At 61.1% G+C, this 18043-nt stretch overlaps 1 protein-coding gene across 4 annotated transcripts in view; it reads right to left on the minus strand.

The window, feature by feature from the left end:
* DLGAP4 (DLG associated protein 4) overlaps nucleotides 1-18043 on the minus strand; it is a 161842-nt gene that overhangs the window by 50306 nt on the left and 93493 nt on the right. For 2 of the 4 annotated variants that reach the window (XM_063172099.1, XM_063172098.1), the window contains exons 4-7: nucleotides 12039-13056; nucleotides 11461-11514; nucleotides 5003-5220; nucleotides 405-519 (exon numbers count right to left, since the gene is read on the minus strand). In XM_063172099.1, the coding sequence (XP_063028169.1) occupies nucleotides 405-519; nucleotides 5003-5220; nucleotides 11461-11514; nucleotides 12039-12989 (1338 nt within the window). In that variant the 5' untranslated portion in view covers nucleotides 12990-13056. The remainder of the gene's footprint in view (nucleotides 1-404; nucleotides 520-5002; nucleotides 5221-11460; nucleotides 11515-12038; nucleotides 13057-18043) is intronic. The other 2 variants (XM_063172101.1, XM_063172100.1) reach the window with 1 other exon arrangement.

Here is an 18043-nt window from a genome sequence, read left to right on the forward strand (position 1 = left end):
CCTGGCTCTGGACCAACCCAGTGGGCATGAGGGGCTTGCAGCAAGGTTGAGCAGCCTTGTAGATGGTTCTGGAGGTGACACAGTGAGACCCTGCACCTAGAGCAGCCATGAGCTTCCCCCAGCACGGTGGGGCACCCTCTGGGTTACCATATCTGTGGCAGAGGGGTTTTGGCTGCACCAGCAGTGTGAGAGGAGGCAAAGCTGCAGGAAGGAGGTCTAATAGGAATCCTGATTAAAGAGCTGGCCATGACAGTGGTAAAGCTGCCAGGGAACAGCCTGTGCAGCTCGTGGAGCACAGCCAGTGCCTTGCTTTGAAGAGGGAAGAAGATGCTCCTTCCCCCCTGAGCTGGCCTCCTCCCTCACTGCCTGTGCCAGCACCGTGGGTCAGCACTCCAGCACCTCACCTGGTTGATGCAGCTGGACTCGTTGGCACTGTCAGAGATCTGGTTGTATTCTTCCTCCCAGGTGGGGAACTTCGGAGGTAGGAGGATCTCGACAGAGTCCAGGCGGTCCAGGCTCCTGCTGGCAGAGAGAGGGTGTCAGGGTGTCCCCATGGCAGGGGCAGCGTTGGGGCAGAGCCAGACACCCCTGCCCACAGCCAGACCCCCCTGGCCACGGCCAGACCCCCTGCCCACGGGCCCTCTGCCAGGCACGGGCACAGGCACGCGTGGCAGCACTGAGGTGATGCTGGGCACTGTGCCCACTGCTCGGCTGTGGAGAAGGCAGCTCTTCCTCACCCTGCTGGCCCCTGGCTGGCCATGGCACACAGGGAAAGGGTTGTGGGATGCAGTGGAAGGAGAGGGACAAGATTTCGGGTCCTGCTGCCCCAGGAAAGCACTGCAGATGCCAACTTAGTCCAGCAGAGCCCTAGGGAGCATGTGGGATCTGTGCCAGCCTCCAGCCACAGCACTGCCTGGATTGCTGGAAAAGGGGGGAGAGGCAAGGTGAGCAATGACTTTTAATTTGTATTTTGTGGACTTTGCAATTGGAAACAACTGCAAGATACATATATTTACATTTGTATAGATTATCTGGAAGAAGTCCAGTGGGAACCTAGCTGGAATGACAATGCTGCACGAGCAGGGGGTCATTATTTCCAGTACAACTTTGCTAGGAGAAACTGCCACTACGTCCTGGGGCAGAGCAGCAGGCTGTGCACAGGAGGAGAGCAGGGCTCTCACTGAACCTGACCCAGCCAGACCTCAGCTGAGACCCAGGCACATAGGGGCAGGGAGGGATGGGGAAGGATGGGGCTCCCCTGGGGCTCTGTTCCACCACAAGACCGTGTGTGAAGGAGTCCTGGGCACAGGCTGGGTGCACACAGAGGGGGACATTGCCAGCCACAGTGGCCTAGGGCAGCTGTGGGGCCTCTCCCTCTGGAATGGGCTGTGATCCCAACACAGGCCCTCATGGCCGCCTCCCCCACGTCTGCCAGGGCCGTGGGTACAGAGCTCCCATTGTCACCTGCCTGGGGACAGCAGAGCTGGGGGCACGGCAGGCCCTGTGCAGCCTGTGGGCATCCCACAGGGACCCTGAGGTGTCCATCCCGGGGTGGGATGGGAGCGGGGCATTGTCCCCTCTGCCAGGGGAGATGGAGGAGACACCCCTTGGGGTGTCTTGGGGACCACGGGCCGTGCAACACCCCCAGCCCTGGGCTCTCTGCTGACTGCCGTGTTTCCCTCATGCTGAGGTTTTTATCCGTGAGCTCAGGCTGTGAGCCAGCCGCGTCCTGGCATGGGCAAGGTCCCTCCGGCCTTCCCCTCCGTGCCACCCCTCCGGCCTTCCCTGCCTGCCCGCAGGGAAACCGAGTCACAGAAGCCCTTGGAGGGGCGGAGACCCTCGCAGACGGACGGCCCTGTGCCTTACCCTGGCTCTGGCTGGCTCTGCGGCCCCCCCGGCCCAGCCCCAGCCCGGGATCCCTCGGCTGCCGGGGCTCGGGGCTGCGCTGGGCGGCGAGGGCCGGGCACCAGGGGGCGGCCGCGCTCCGCTCCGGCTCCGGCCGGGCCCCGGCCCCATCCCCATCCCCATCCCCATCCCCATCCCCATCCCCATCCCCATCCCCATCCCCATCCCCATCCCCATCCCCATCCCCATCCCCATCCCCATCCCCATCCCCATCCCCATCCCCATCCCCGGTTCTATTCCCGGCTCCGGCCGGGCCCCGGCCCCATCCAAGGTTCTATGCTTGGCTTCGGCCTCATCCCCGCTTTTATTCCTGGTTCTGGCTCCATCCCCGGTTCTATTCCCGGCTCCAGCCGGGCCCCATCTCCATCCCCATCCCCAGTTCTACTCCCGGCTCCGTCCCAGCTCTATTCCTGGCTCCGGCTCTAGTCCCGGCTCTATCCCCAGTTCCAGCTCAGCCCCGGCTCTGTCCCTGGTCTCAGCCCCGGCTCTATCCCTGGTTCCAGCTCTAGTCCCGGCTCTATCCCCTGTGTCAATGGTTCTGACTGCAGTCACTGCAACAGAGCTAAGCCAGATGACCACTGTGAAGGATTTCACCCTTGAAGGGGTCACAGAAACAAACTGCAATCTGTGCAACACAGGAATAAATCATGAGGAACCCACACTAAGTCACCAGTGTTACTGGTGTAAAATCCACACATTTAGGTAAAGAGTCAGGGCCAAAGTATTTAATCCTTAAATGTATTTACATTATTAACAATGTGATTTGATTAATGTATCCATCAGAGAAAGAGGACACATTTTGAGGGAAAAACATCTATATACTGGAAAGCATCCAGATGCTTTCTGGACTAGGCAGTTTTATGGGTAGCAGACGAAAGCCCACCTCTGTCTCCTTCAGAGTTATTATATTTTTATATAACAGGGGTTCTGGCTCTATCCCCAGCTCCGGCTCTAGTCCCGGCTCTATCCCTGGTCTCAGCCCCGGCTCTGTCCCTGGTTCCGGCTCTAGTCCTGGCTCTATCCCCAGCTCCAGCTCCGGCTCTAGTCCCGGCTCTATCCCCGGTTCCGGCTCTAGTCCCAGCTCTATCCCCAGTTCTGGCTCTAGTCCCAGCTCTGTCCCTGGTTCTGGCTCTAGTCCCAGCTCTATCCCCAGTTCCGTCTCTAGTCCCAGCTCTATCCCCGGTTCTGGCTCTAGTCACAGCTCCATCCCCGGTTCCGGCTCTAGTCCCAGCTCTATCCCCGGTTCTGGCTCTAGTCCCGGCTCTATCCCCGGTTCTGGCTCTAGTCCCAGCTCTATCCCCGGTTCTGGCTCTAGTCACAGCTCCATCCCCGGTTCCGGCTCTAGTCCCAGCTCTATCCCCGGTTCTGGCTCTAGTCCCGGCTCTATCCCCGGTTCTGGCTCTAGTCCCAGCTCTATCCCCGGTTCTGGCTCTAGTCCCAGCTCTATCCCCGGTTCTGGCTCTAGTCCCGGCTCTATCCCCAGCTCCAGCTCCGGCTCTGTTCCCGGCTCTGTTCCCGGCCAGGCTCCGCCGGGTCCTGCCCCGCAGAGCTCCTGTAGGGCCGAGCCGTGCTCGGAGCCCTCGCAGCCGATCCCTCTGTCCCTACGTGCTGCACTCCCAGAGCTTCCCCAGCCTGGCCCGGCCCTGCTGAGCCCAGCGCTCAGGGCAGCCACATCCCGAGGGACAGGCTGCATGGGCACAAGGAGCCCCAGCCTCTCTAGGTGGGAATTTTCCACCAGAGACTCCAGGACCCCACCCTGCTCCCATGAGGCAAACGTGAGGGCTCGGAACAGGGATGGATCAGAACAGGCATTTCCAGGGCTCCCCACAACTGATTTTGCCACTGTCTCCCACTCTCCAGCAGAAAGCAGCACCTGGTCCTGATGTGAATGCTCTGTGGGGTGCCCCCGCACTGCCTGCACCCCACTTCCCTCTGCCTGCTGAGCCTCAGCAGTTCATCCCCACAGCTCCTCTGATGCAGCCACAGCTGCCCCAGCTGCAGCACCCGGAGCACTGAGAGCCCCCAGGTGCCTTGTCCCGGGATGTGGAGCAGGTGCTGAGGACACTGCCCAGCATCCCTGCCCAGCTCACACAGAGCCCCTCCTGCAGGACCAGCCTCTGGCCCAGCAAAGCTCCTGCTCTGCTTCCCTGGCTTTGGCTCAAACCACTGTGGGTCTCCCTCCTTCAAAAACCTCTCAGCCCTTCAGGATATCCTCCAGCCCAGTGTGCCACCTTTCTGTTCCAGAGGTGGAACACCTGGAACACCTGCACACCTGTGGAGCAGAGCAGCTCCAGGCACAGTCCCAGCAGGCTGTGTCTTCAGGCATGCCAGGTGAGAAGCTTCCATGGCCAAGGGGCCTCCTGGGGTTGGGATCTCTGCATTCCTCCAGAGCAGAGGATGCTTGGAGAGGAAATCCCCACAGCTCCATCAGAGGAGTGCTCCTCCCGTAGGTGAGGGGACAGGGACAGGGACCTAAAGCAGCTCCTAACCAGGGCTACTGGGAATCACCAGGATGGGGTGCCACAACTTCTCCTGTCCTGCTGTCTCCTCGTGTCTCTGTTAGGGCTGGAGTGCAGGAGCCCTGCTGGGCTCTGGTGCCTCACTCTGTGGGGTGCAGGAGCCCTGCTGGGCTCTGGTGCCTCACTCTGTGGGGTGCAGGATCTCTGCTGGGCTCTGGTGCCTCACTCTGTGGGGTGCAGGATCTCTGCTGGGCTCTGGTGCCTCACTCTAAGGGGTGCAGGAGCCCTGCTGGGCTCTGGTGCCACACTCTGTGGGGTGCAGGATCTCTGCTGGGCTCTGGTGCCTCACTCTGTGGGGTGCAGGATCTCTGCTGGGCTCTGGTGCCTCACTCTAAGGGGTGCAGGAGCCCTGCTGGGCTCTGGTGCCACACTCTGTGGGGTGCAGGATCTCTGCTGGGCTCTGGTGCCTCACTCTAAGGGGTGCAGGAGCCCTGCTGGGCTCTGGTGCCTCACTCTGTGGGGTGCAGGATCTCTGCTGGGCTCTGGTGCCACACTCTGTGGGGTGCTGCAACCCAAGGGCTGCTCCGGGGCTGGCCCTGAGGGCCTGTGCAGAGCTCCCAGAGGAGCCCCAGCGTTACCTTTGTGTGGTGCTCTGCTCACTCAGGGACTGTTGGGTGGCCTTGAGGTAACTCTGCCTCCGAGCTGCAGTTTTCGGGGATGGTTTGGGGCTGGTTTCTGAGTCCTCGCTGTCATCATCCCCCATGGCTTTGATGTAGCTCCCGCTGCGCATGCGCCGGCACGGGATCTCGCTGTCCTTGTCCCGGGACAGCGTGCTGTTCCACTCCCCGTGGGGCACCTGCAGGAGGAAGGGCGGCATCAGCAGGTGGGAGGGAGGGCACAGCCCACCATCCTGGGACCAGCAGGATCGTGGGGAGCTGCGGACATGGTTGTGCTTCTGCTGTGGTGTAGTGGGAATAAGCAACACAATTCCTTCACAACCCTCCCTTAGCAGTTCATGCCAGGCAGCCCTTGCTTTGGTGGCCTCTGTTTCAGCACATCACAGCCATTCCCTGCCGCTGGACACCTCCATCCCAGACATGCTCACACGGCCAGGACAAGCTGCACAATGCCAGGCGTCACAGGGGGAGAGGGGACGGTCTCACTGGGCTGTGTGGGGCACTGGGACAGGGCTGGAGCTGGCTGTTCATCACACAGACCATGTCACTCAACATAAAAGTGCTGCTGTGGAGCAGGGCTTGGGGCTCAGAGCCCAGGCCTTCATGGGCTCTTTAAGGTTTTGAGTTGAATGTGACTCTGAGTGGCTGAAATTACTTTCTGAAACCAAGTCAGGCTCTCACAAGTCCCTCTAGAGCAGCTTGGGCACACAGACCTTGTGCTGGCCTCTCTGCTGAGAGATGAGAGGCACCTTGGGCATGAAAAGCACTCTAACCCCAGCAAGGTAACAACTCCACAATTAATTTAAGGCAGACACAGTCTCTTGTTCCCTCACTAGCCAGGAGCGAGCTGTTGGGGCCACGGGAGGCCTGAAGCACTGAGCAGCCACAGCAGGCACCATCCCCCTGCCCATCCCGTGGAGGGCACCAGAAGCAGAGCCAAGGTGCCCAGGACAGACCAGGATGAGCCACACGTGGTGTGGGACAAGTCAGGAGAGAAATGGGTCAGCCCAGGTTTCAGGAGCAAGCCTTGGCTTTGTGGCTCACTTAGATTGCTGCTGGCCTTTGTCCTGCCCTCGAGGACAAGGAGCAGCCAGGCCAGAGGTGAGGCTGCAGCCATGCCCATGCCACCCCAGTGCCAGGGCAGCCCAGACTGGGGCAGCGGCTGGGATGCCAAGGGGAGCAGTGCCCGCCCTTGTGCTGAGCACAGCCTGTGCTGACAAGAGATTCCAGCTTGGCTCTGCTGGATGGAGCTGCTGGACGTGCCCTGCTGCCCAGGGAGCCGTGGGGCTGAGCAGCCACAGCTCACAGTGCTCTGGGGATGCAGGGCTGTGCTGCAGCTGTGAGGAGCCAGCCCTGCAGTGCCTGTGCCCATCCCTGCTCCCAGCAGGGCTTCCCTGGCAGCCAGGGCCAGGCTGAGGCTGTGTCCGATGCTGCTGGGTTGGAGCACCTCCAGGTGAGGCTCAGGTCTGCAGGCTGTGTCCCGGTGCAGGCTCAATGCACAGCTCACAGCTGAGGGCTTGATCCTGCCCAAAGGGACTCAGCCCGTGTCCTGCCAGCCTTCTCCATGTGCCCACTCTGGAACAGACCCCAAACCAGCCCTGGGGCTGCTCTGGGGACAGGCCCCTGCCTGGAGTGCACCCATGGCCCAGCACCCACGTTCCTGGGGGCGTGGAACAGAGGCAGGGCTGATCCAGGTGTGTGGGATCCAGCTGGGACCCGAGTGCAGCCAGTCTCCCACGTGAGGCACACACACTGGCCAGGCCTCCCTGAGCTCACTGCTGCTGGAGTGGAATCTCCCAGCTCTTTCCACTCTGCTCCTGCCATCTTTAGGGTGGCCACAGCTCCCAGGCCAAGCCCACACCACTGTCCAGCACAGGGGCTGTGGCTGTCAAATCTCAGGTCCTGGTAAATGCAGGAGCTGAGAACCCTTTCCCTGCTGGGTGGGAGTGCTGCCTCTGTCTGTACTGGTGGCCTTGAGGCCAGGAGGGACCCACTGGCTCCAGCTGAGTCCTGCCTCTGGGAGGATCCCACAGGTCACTGGGATGCCTGGCTCTGACCCTTTCCAGAGGAGACAAGGACCCTGAGAATCACTTTTATATTGATCACCTTGGTGTCAGCTCTGACTGCAGACTGCATTTTACTGCCTTCTCCTCAGGCTGAGCTGCACCTCCTGCCTGTGGGGTCTGGGCCAGCATGGGCTGGAGAGGGGCAGGAGGGGCTGGAGAGGGGCAGGAGGGGCTGGAGAGGGGCAGGAAGGGCTGGCGAGGGCAGGAAGGGCTGGTGAGGGGCAGGAAGGGCTGGAGAGGGGCAGGAAGGGCTGGAGAGGGGCAGGAGGGGCTGGTGAGGGCAGGAAGGGCTGGAGAGGGGCAGGAAGGGCTGGTGAGGGGCAGGAAGGTCTGGAGAGGGGCAGGAAGGGCTGGAGAGGGGCAGGAGGGGCTGGTGAGGGCAGGAAGGGCTGGAGAGGGGCAGGAAGGGCTGGAGAGGGCAGGAAGGGCTGGTGAGGGGCAGGAAGGGCTGGTGAGGGCAGGAAGGGCTGGTGAGGGGCAGGAAGGGCTGGTGAGGGGCAGGAAGGGCTGGAGAGGGCAGGAAGGGCTGGTGAGGGGCAGGAAGGGCTGGTGAGGGGCAGGAAGGGCTGGAGAGGGCAGGAAGGGCTGGTGAGGGCATCCAGCCTGTGCAGAGCCAGTGCTGGATGGTGTGGGGCAGTGAGGGGTGCTGAGCCCAGCCCAGGACAGTGGGGGCTCTCAGACCTCAGGGTCCCACAGCTGCTCTGCTGCCACTGCTCGAGGGCACAGGCTGGGGCTGCTCAGTTCTGCCATGGCTGCTGCATTTGCCCCCTGGCCTCGGGCTCCCTGGGCACAAAGGCAGTTCCAGTGCCTCTCTCTGTGCTGGTGCAGCCCCAGCACTGCCTGTCCCACTGGGACCTTCGCTCTCCCAGGAACAGCCTCCCTGGGGCATCCCAACAGTGCCTGGCCCTCACCAAGCTGCCTTAATCCTGCTTTCCCTGCCTCTCCTCTGCTCTGTGCCTTGGCAAGGCAGCAGGGCACAGAGCTGCTCTCAAGGTGCTCGGCATCCCAGCTCAGCACTCAAGGGAAGGAAGGTGCTTGGGAGGGCAGCCCTGAATCCACTGCCCCACTTTGGAGCATCTCCACAGGTGCCACAGCTCCCGTGGGACAGAGAGCAGGACAAGTGATTCCTGAGTGTCACACCTGCAGGGACAAGCAGGTGTCCTCGGGGCCCTGCCAAAGCAGTACAGGTCCTTTGGGTGCTGTTTGGGGTCCTTTGGGTGCTGTTTGGGGTCCTCTGGGTGCTTCTGTGCAGGAGGATGTGAGGAGCCCGTCCTGCAGTGTGCAGCTCTGCCATGGGGTGACAGCCAGAGTGGCTGCTGTGATCAAGGACAGACCTGCCAGTGGCCAGTGCAGCCCCTCGGTGGCAGCAGAGCTCCTGGCAGGTGACACCCGGGGCTCTGGGCACAGACTGTGCCATGCCCAAGTGGGGTGAGGGCACCCAGGCCGGGCACAGAGCAGCTCCTCACAGCTGGTGGGGCCCTGCTGCCCTTCCTGCTGCTCTGCCAGGTGTGGCCTTGGCTCTGCCCGTTGTGCTTTGGCTGCTGTGGAAGGAGGGGGAGCAAGAGGATGCCCAGGTGCAGAGACTTTATGGGGCTGCAGGATGTGGGTCCTTCCTTGGGCTCAGTCGTGGTCCATGTGGTGCAGGGGTGTGGGATCCAGGCATGTGTCCACCCCTGGGGCTGGGCTCTGCTGCCACCACGGCACTGTCACCAGGTGTGTCACCACACTGCACTGTCACCGAGCGTGCCACCACCCTGCACTGTCACCAGGTGTGTCACCACCCTGCACTGTCACCAGGTGTGTCACCACCCTGCACTGTCACCGAGCGTGCCACCACCCTGCACTGTCACTGGTGCTGCCACCACCCTGCACTGTCACCGGGTGCTGCACAGTCCCCATTCAGCAGCCCCGTCTGCCTGTGCTGCTCTCCTGCCATGAGGGAAGGGCCACGGGGGAGGTTCCTCTGGGGCACCCGCAGTCCCTGGAGCCCTGACAGAGCAGGGGCAGGGGGAAGGGGAAGGGGAGCTGCCCAGCTGGGCTCTGGCAGGAGCTGCAGCGCTCCCTCCTCTCGGGGCAGGGCAGGGGGAGAGACTGCAGGAGCAAACAGAGTTTCCATCACACAAGTGCCAGCTCTGCCATGCACACACGGACATGCAGCACAGAAGCCCTGCTGAGCGCTGCAGGGCTGCAGGGCCATGCACAGGCTGCACTGCTGCGGGCACAGCGCTGCTCCCTGTCCCTCATGCTGTCCCACAGGCTCAGCCATGCCCTCGAGAAGCAAGCTGCAGCCAGGCTGTCCCTCTGGCAGGGCACCCTCGGGAAGGGCCTGGGCTGTGCTCCTGCTCCACAGCAGCTCGGTGGGGCTGGCGTGAGGCACTCAGCACAGGCGCTGCTCAGGCCACCCCCTCTGGATGATGAATTATTTTCAGGGCTCCTGGGGGTTAAGGAAGCTCTGGGGTGGTCTGGCTGTAGGTGGGCTTGGGGAGGCTGGTCTGGATGATGCATCAGGTCAATGGGGACTGTCCCCTCTGAGCCACCACACTGCCTCACTTCAGTGCTGTCTGCGGATCCACAGCTCCTGCTCACTCCTGCCTGAGCCATCTCCCACTCCAAGGAGCTCCTCAGCCTCTTTCCTTGTACTCTCAGCTGCCCAAGGGGCTCATGGGGACAGGGGGACCGGGGATGTGGAGCACAGCCTCCCTCCTTGGGGACTGTGCTCTGAGGATGGAACTGTGTCATCCTAGGGACTGATCCAAGAGTTCCCTATCCTGATGGGACAGGGCTGGACCTGGGGCTGGGCAATCACCAGCTACAACATCTGGCTATGGATGTTTCCAGGGCCTGGAAACATCACATGGACCCCCAACAGTTGCTGATGAATCCCCAAAATACCCCCAAAGGACCTTTCAAATGGGGCAGGAGAGGTGAATTCCCTCGGGTGCTGAGCTGCCCTGTTTGTCCCCATCCCATTCCTGCCCTCCCTTGTGCCCCTGCACCTCTGGCACCCAGTGGGCATTTCTGCCTGGCAGCAGTGCCCTCTGCAGCAGGGCAGGGCCCTGTGTCCCCCAGGCACTGGGAAAGCAGATCCTTGCTGTTCCTCACCCTGTCCCCAGGTGTGACAGGGGACATGTGGCCTTGCAAAAGGACATTCCCCACACACACAGGCTCCAAAGGTGACCTCTCCATCGCCTCTCCTGTGCCAAGGAGGGGCTGGGATACGATGGCCCCATCCTCCCGTGAGGTCCCTGAGCCCTGAGCCCTGATCTTTGGGGCTGGCATTGGACACCTGGGGACAAGGTGAGCCCAAGCACCTGTGCCCTGTCAGCTTGTGGGGACACCAGACATCATGGTTTTGGGACTGGGTGCCCGAGGTCCTGCTCTGGAGATGAACCAGAGGTGAACGGAGCACAGGGCCTGCCCCAGCACTGGGGATGTTGTCACACCCTGGTGTCCCCTGTGTCCCTCCTGCCACGCCACTCGCGGCTGTCGGCCGCTCCCTGCCCGCTCCGAGTCCGGTGGCGCAGGCTGAGCCCCTGGGCAGCGGTGCCAGGAGGATCAGAGCAGGAGGAGCTGGGCAGAAGCTCCCGCTCCGAGCAGATCCCTACCTGGGCGCTGCCTGCGTCGGTCGGCGCGGGGCTGAGGGCCCGCGGGTCGCAGCCCTGCGGGGCGGCCGTGTCCTCCCGGCCGAGCGGTGGCGCTGCCCAGCTGCTGGCCAGGCCCGTGCCGCCCGGCTGGGCCCACAGCCCTGCGGCAGGCTGTCGAGAAACGGAGGCATTACATGGGGGCAAGGAGCGGGGCAGCCCTGCACCCGGAGCCCAGGGCTGTGGGGCGGCCTGCTGGGCTCGGTGCCGCAGCTGAGGGAACAGCTGCTTGCCTGCAGCTCTTGAACCTCAAATGCTTAACGGGAAGGAGCAGGGGAAAGAAAAAGAAACCAGGCCAAGATCATTTTCCCTGCTGGTGTTCCTGATGCAGTCAGTTCAGTCCCTTGGAAATTTGATTTGCAGCCATGGCCAGCGAGGTATTGGAAGCTGAGTGTGCTTCAATAATTCATCAGTTTTTAAAGCCTCTAACCTGGCTGGGCACAGCCAGGGAAGCCCCTGGCACCTCTGCATTAAAAGGATGCTAGAGATTTACATGCACAGGCTGGTCCCCTTCTCCCCCCACCCAGGCCTGGCTTATTTGCCTTCATTCCTCTCTAGGGCACAACCAGGTTCACGCCGCTCCAGCGCCGCTTTCGGAGCTGCTGCAGAGCTGGAGCTGCAGGTGCCAGGGTTTCAAAGCAGCATCAGCCATGCAGGCCATGCAAGCGGGGCTGGCACTGCCCCGTGCCCACCCTGCCCGCTGGGCTCCTACCAGTGCTCCGGGGAAGCTGGGCAGGGCAGGGCTGGCCGGGCACGCCGGCGCGTCCTGGGATGCGCGGAGATAAGGGGGGAGCGTTAGTCAGGGCTGCTGATCTTCGGGCACAGGGGGCTCCGTGGGGCCTGGGGGCTGTGCCCGGTGACATGTGGCTCCTCAGCGTTCCTGGCCATGTGGGCACTCAGGGGAAACAGCCACATGGGGCAGCTGTGTCCCCACCTGCCCAGGAGTGCCCCTAGAACCTGCAGGGCCTGGGCAGGCAGTGGGGACACGTGGGAGGCCTGCAGGGAATGGGGTCACACCCGGCAGAGTGGGTGGGCTGGCATGACCCCTTCACAGGGACATGCTGGGACAGCTGTGGGAGATGGACCCCATTAGCATCAGTGTCCCTGCAGGAGGAGTAGGGGTCTGTTCCCAGGGCCCGCCCCAGCCCTCTCCTGGCAGTGTGACCTGAGGTGGCAGCTGAACCATGTGGAGATGTTGGATAAGGTCACACAGGTGCCCACCGAGAGGATGTCCCTGAGCTCTCGTGCTCTCCCTGCACGGAGCACCCCGGAATCCCCCGTGGCACCCACCTGCAGGTAGTGGTAGGCCAGGTCCTGGTGGCAGGACTTGGATTTGAGCAAGGCTTTGTCGATGGTGGCGGAGGCCTTCTGGCACACCTCCCGGGCATGGCTGAGCGTCAGCGTGGACCAGGAGCCCCGCTTGATGTAGTTGGAGTCGTTGTTGATGGGGATATTGGTGCAAGGGGTGACCTTGAGGTCGTTATTGCTCTTGGAGGATTTCAGCATGTGCTCGCTGATGGTGTTGTAGGCGTGCATGAAGTACTTTGGCTGGCTGTGGTCGGGCTGCCGGCCCAGCGTCATCAGCCCCATGGGGTTGCGGTAGCTGCAGGTGTCGCTGTCCAGGTTGTCATCGGAGCTCCACCAGCCCGAGATGTTGGACCTGGTCCTGCGCTTGGGCTCAGAGGTCTTGGCCCGGTCCTTGCTCTTGCTCCTCCGGTTTTGCTTGGTGTCATCTGCCCCCTTCTTCCCGTTCACGTTGCCCTTGGCGGGGCCCTCCAGGGACTGGGACTTGGCGAAGAGCTTCTGCACGGAGTGCACCAGGTGCCGGATGCGGCCCGGGCTCTCGCTGCGGTGCTTGGCGTCGCTGCGCTGGAACTGCAGCGTGCTGAAGCCGTCCCTGTGGATGGGCAGCTGCTTCTCAAACTGGTCGAGGAGGTTGGCAGGCAGGCGGTTGATCTTTGTGGCTTGGGCATGGCTCGGAAAAGGGTTTTCATCCGGGACCTCGAAGTGGGAGTTGTAATGGATGCGGGGGAAGGTGCTGCTGTTGGAGATCTGGTTGTTGAGCGGCAGGAGACAGTCGCCGTGGACGGTGTTCTGGGCTGGGAATCGGGGATCCATGGTGAAGGAGTCGGTGGGGCTGAGGAGATAAGGGTTCCTGTCCTGGGGGGCATAAAGAGAGTCTTGAGGGGAGTCCAGGTTTTCGGAGAGATGGCGGCTTCTGTTGTCTCCTAAGCCCTTCATGGTCCCGGTGCTTCCTAGACCATGGCTCAGGGACGGTGTGGCAGAGCCCTCGCAGACCTCCCTGCAGCTGGAGGAAGAGAGCAGATGTTGAGAGAGCACTGTGAACCCCTCTGGCGGCCCACTCCTCAGTGGGGGCACATCTCTGTCCCCCTCTGAAAGCAAATGCCACCATGGTTAAGGGACAAGGGAGAGAAGCAGGATGGAGAGGCAGGAGGGGAGGAGAAGGGATGTGAGGCCAGGGGCTGGAGAGAGCAGGCCCAGCAGAGGAGGGGCAGGATTCACGTTCCCACTGCAGCTGCAGCGCTCGTGTGCCTCAGTGCCCAGCCAAAGGCTGCTCAACAGCACTGCTGCTGCTGCACTGCTGCTGCATGTGGGTTTGGACAGCGTGACAGAGGCACTGCCAGCAGATCCCTGTTCTGTCCATCTGCTCAGCTGGGAGGAAAGCCTGCTGTCAGAGCCCAGCAGGTCCTGCTGAGCCCAGCCAGTGTGGAGCTGAGCAGCCCAGCTTTGCAGGGTGCCTGGTGTTCCCAGGTGTTCGCAGGGGATGGATCCCAGGGCTGGCACAGCTCCCACAGCTGTGCTGATGTGACACCATGGCAAACACCTCCTCTGCAGCCAGTGCTGCCTTCCTGGCAGGTTCTGCCCTGGAGCACAGTGTGTCAGTAGCTCCATAAGAGCTGAGGTGTTTCTGAGCACTCCGAGCCTGACCTGAGAATCTGTTGGCTGCTCAGACAATTATTCCTGCTGGGCTGCACCACTCCTGGGGAGCTGTGTCACCTGTGCCACTCTCCCAGCCAGCCCCTCTGTCCCCTCTGCCACAGTGAGGGGCTGGTGTTGGTCCCTTCCTTTCAGCAGGTACAGAATCCCTGTGGGTGGTGGAATGGCAGCTGGGACACAGGGATCCCCTGAGGGATCCTCACTGAACATCTCCCCAGTGGTCTTGCCCCATCCTGCTTGGTTCAGAGGGATCCTTAGCTTTACTGTGTCGTGCAGGGAAAAATGACAAACCTTTTGGGTTTGCTTAAAAGAAAAATCAATGAACATTTATATGCATTGAGCTGTCAATCAATAAGTTGATTTTCCATACTCAAAACCAACTTAAAACCACATAGTGTATAAATGAACTCTTATTTCCTGTTACATTTTAGCTTAGTTTCTTAGTTCCTTTTTGGTTTAGTTTGAGTGTTGCCCAAAAAAGAGAGAGTGACTTTTAACACATGCAGAGGGTATGTCCCTGTGAGGAGCACAGGTGGCAGTCTGTGCTCCTGCCTTCTCCCTTTCAGCCATGAATGGGTCTCCAGTCTCCAGGAACTTGTCCCCCACGTGCAGCCAGGCCAGCAAAGGAGTGGAGTGACCACTGCAGGGTGGCAGGAATCCACAGGCTTGTCTTCCTCACTCAGGGAAAAATGCATTAATAATGAAAAGCAGCCAGAGCTTTAAATAATTGTTTGGAAGCACAAAAAGAAAAAGAAGTGGAATTTATTCCAGGGCTTGATGGGCTTTGCAGTCTCCATTTAACTCCGTCACTCCCAGTGGGTTGGCAGAGCCAAGCTGGGCTTTGTAAAGCTGCAGTGAGAACAGCCTGTGCTTCCCACCCTGCTCCAATGGAGACCCCAGCCCCCTCCCCTGAGCCTGCTCTGAGGGTCCTGCCCAGGCTGACCTCAGAGCCCTGGGCACTGCCCACTGCTCCTGCACCCCTGGCAACTTCCCAGCGCTGCTCCCTGGGCATCAGGGCCATGGGGCTGCTCCTGACCCGGGCCCTGCCCCACGGCTGCTCCTTTCCTTTCCTCCTGCTCCACGCTGTGCCCTGCCCCTGCTGGGCTGTGCTGCTCTGGGAGTGAAGATTGGCCCCTCTCCCCAACAGAGACAGTGCCCTGGCATTTTGGGGATGGGGACATGGCCTGAGCTGGGAAGAGTTGACACCAAACTTGAACTGTCTGCCCAAACACCAAATGCAGCCTTAGCCTTGACTGGGGTCCAGCTGCTTCTGGACCCTGTGGGTGCAATCCTAATGCCCCCGTGGGTGCAATCCTAATTCCCCTGGGGGTGTGATCCTAATTCCCCTGTGGATGCAATCCTAATTCCCGCTGTGCTCTCCAGCAGCATCAGCTCCCTGGAGTCCCCTGCCCATGGGACCCACTGGGCTGGTGGATGTGGGGTGGTGCTGGCTGGGGGGTGCCAGCAGGAAGGCTCAGGCTGAGCCAGCTGGCACCCACAGTGCCCACAGAGAGCCCCAGGTGATGTTCCCAGAGGAACCCTCCAGGCAGAAGGGAAGGATGGGGTGTAGGACAGGCTCCAGGCTGAGCTATTGATCTGAATTCCAGATGGCTTTGGATGGCCAAGCTCCACCTGCACACCTTGGAGAGAAGCCCTGCAGGAGGCAGAAGCTCAAATCCTCCCTGAACCCCAGCCAGGCCCAGCTCTGCCTGCCACAGCCACTCTCCTTTCCCCCAGTAAATCCCAGTGAAATCCTTCCCTTGTGCCCAGGGCCCTCCTGCTCCGAGGGATGCTGTGGAACCAGGCTCACAGGAACCACCACAGGAACCCTGAGGAGACTCTACACCTGATTTGATTACAAAGGGATGGCTCTGGGTATTGACAGTAAATAGATCTTTGCCTTCTGAGAGCAGGTGATATTTGAAGCAGGAATCTCCTCCTAAGGCAGCCCATGACTGCCCTGTGCTCACTGGGCTCCAGATAAACCCAAACTGCCTTAGGAATCAAAGGAAGTGGGGACATGAAATGGAACAAAACAATGCAGATCAATGCATGCAGTGAAGGTCTGCTGTGCACAGGAGGAGCAGAAGGGCCAGGGCCAGGCTGGCTCCAGGTGATGGAGAGGCAGAGGGGCAGGGAGGAAACCCTGAGGGGCTGGGGATGAGTGGGAAAGGAGAGAAGAGAAGGTTTTGGAGGGGCAGGAGCAGAAAGGGTGGGAAGGTGGGAGCAGGGGAGGGCAGGGAGCTCCCTCTCTCCCAGACTTGTTTACCCCTGCCAGGGGTGGGCACTCACTGCTGTGTGGCAGAGTTCAGTGCTCCCTTCTGCTGTGGGGCTGTCCCAGGTGTGATCCTGCAGCCTGGCCTGCCTGCCCTGCAGCCTGTCCTGCCCTGCCTGCTCCAGGTGTGATCCTGCAGCCTGGCCTGTCCTGCTCCAGGTGTGATCCTGCAGCCTGTCCTGCCTGCCCTTCAGCCTGTCCTGCCCTGCCTGCTCCAGGTGTGATCCTGCAGCCTGGCCTGCCCCAGGTGTGATCCTGCAGCCTGTCCAGTCCTGTTCCAGGTGTGATCCTGCAGCCTGTCCTGTCCTGCTCCAGGTGTGATCCTGCAGCCTGTCCTGTCCTGTTCCAGGTGTGATCCTGCAGCCTGTCCTGTCCTCTTCCAGGTGTGATCCTGCAGCCTGTCCTGTCCTGTCCTGTTCCATGTGTGATCCTGCAGCCTGTCCAGTCCTGCTCCAGGTGTGCTCCTGCAGCCTGTCCTGTCCTGCCTGTTTCAGGTGTGATCCTGCAGCCTGTCCTGTTCCAGGTGTGATCCTGCAGCCTGTCCTGTTCCAGGTGTGATCCTGCAGCCTGTCCTGCCTGCCCCAGGATCCCTTCCCTTGGCAGCAGGGGAGGTGTGAAGTGCATCCCTGCTGGGGGCACGTCCCAGTGCCCACCATGGTGTCTTTGCTGCCTCCTCTGGCAGCCGGCCTCCCTCTAAGGTGGATTAAACTGTTTTCCTACATTTCAATCACTCTCTGCAATCCTTGGCACTTTGTTGAGACAGGGAAGGGAAAAGTCCAGCAAGATCTTCCCCACCATCTTTTAGATTCGGAAGAATGGAAAAAGCTTGATACTACATCTCCCAAATTCAAGATCCTGCAGCTCACAGACTGTCAGGGGCTGTCTCCAGTGTCCCTGCTGTGTCACCCTGCCCTGAGGCAGGCACCCCAGCAGGGGTGGTCAGCCCTGCACTGCAGAGGGGACACCAGGGTCACTGCAGGAGAAGATCTGTCCAGCAGAGGGGCCCAGCAGGGGCTGCCAGGGCCAGGACAGGACCCCTGAGCCCATGGAAGGGACTGGTTTCACCCCATTACCTCTGTTCCCCTCAGTCTGTTTCCTCAGGACTGCCCTTGCTCTTCCCAGCGGCTTTGCTGATGCTCAGAGGGGAGGCACTGACCTGACTTGAGCTGACTTATGGCACTTTTGTGTGCACCAGAGCCCAGCCAGAGGCAGCTGCTTGGGCCTGGTTCACAGCCTGCACCTTTGGGTGGGCTGCACCCAACCCCAGCACCTCCAGCAGCTCCAGACACCAGGCAGGGCCTGGAACCACAGAACAGAATTCCTGAGTGGTTTGGGGTGGAGGGACCTTAAAGTCCATCCAGTGCCACCCCCTGCCATGGCAGGGACACTTTGCACTGGAGCTGGAAGGTTGCTCCAAGCCCCAACCTGGACACTGCCAGGGGTGGGTCTCCAGGCACCACAGGCTGTGATCAGCTTCTGTGATCAGCTGGGGCCCTGCACCACGGGGGAACTGGGCAATGCCACTGCCCACCATGCCCCCTCCTCAGCTCCTGGAGTGGACATGGCTTTCAGGGGATACTGCTCTATTTCTATTGTCCTCAGTGTTGCAAATCCACCTTAGACCAGCTTACCTGAGGGTACAGAGGAGGCAGAGAATGGGGCAGACTCCCTGCCCTCTCACAGCCTCACCCCACTGCTCTCTGCTCCCCTCTGCTCCAGGATCTCTCTTTGCAGCTGGCTGGCGTTTGCCAGCCCAAACCATGGCAGAGGCCCTGGGCAGGGCTCAGTCCTTCTCACCAAGGCTGCCAGACCCAGGGAGCTCTGAGAGCACACCACACTCACCCACATTTCTGCTCCTTCTATCTGCATGTTGTAGCCAGAAGTGTTCCACAGGGGTGTGGCTGTGGCACTTGGGCACACGGTGTGGTGGTGAAGGTGGCAGTGCTGGGTCAATGGTCAGGCTCCATGGAGGCCTTTTCCAACCTCACTGCTTCCATGGGCACATCCAGCTCTGTGTGGCTGCGGAGTGTGTGTGACACAGTGCTGTGTGTGACACTGCTGT

Source organism: Melospiza melodia, chromosome 19 (assembly GCF_035770615.1).
Source record: "Melospiza melodia melodia isolate bMelMel2 chromosome 19, bMelMel2.pri, whole genome shotgun sequence".
Classification (NCBI taxonomy): Eukaryota; Metazoa; Chordata; class Aves; order Passeriformes; family Passerellidae; genus Melospiza; species Melospiza melodia.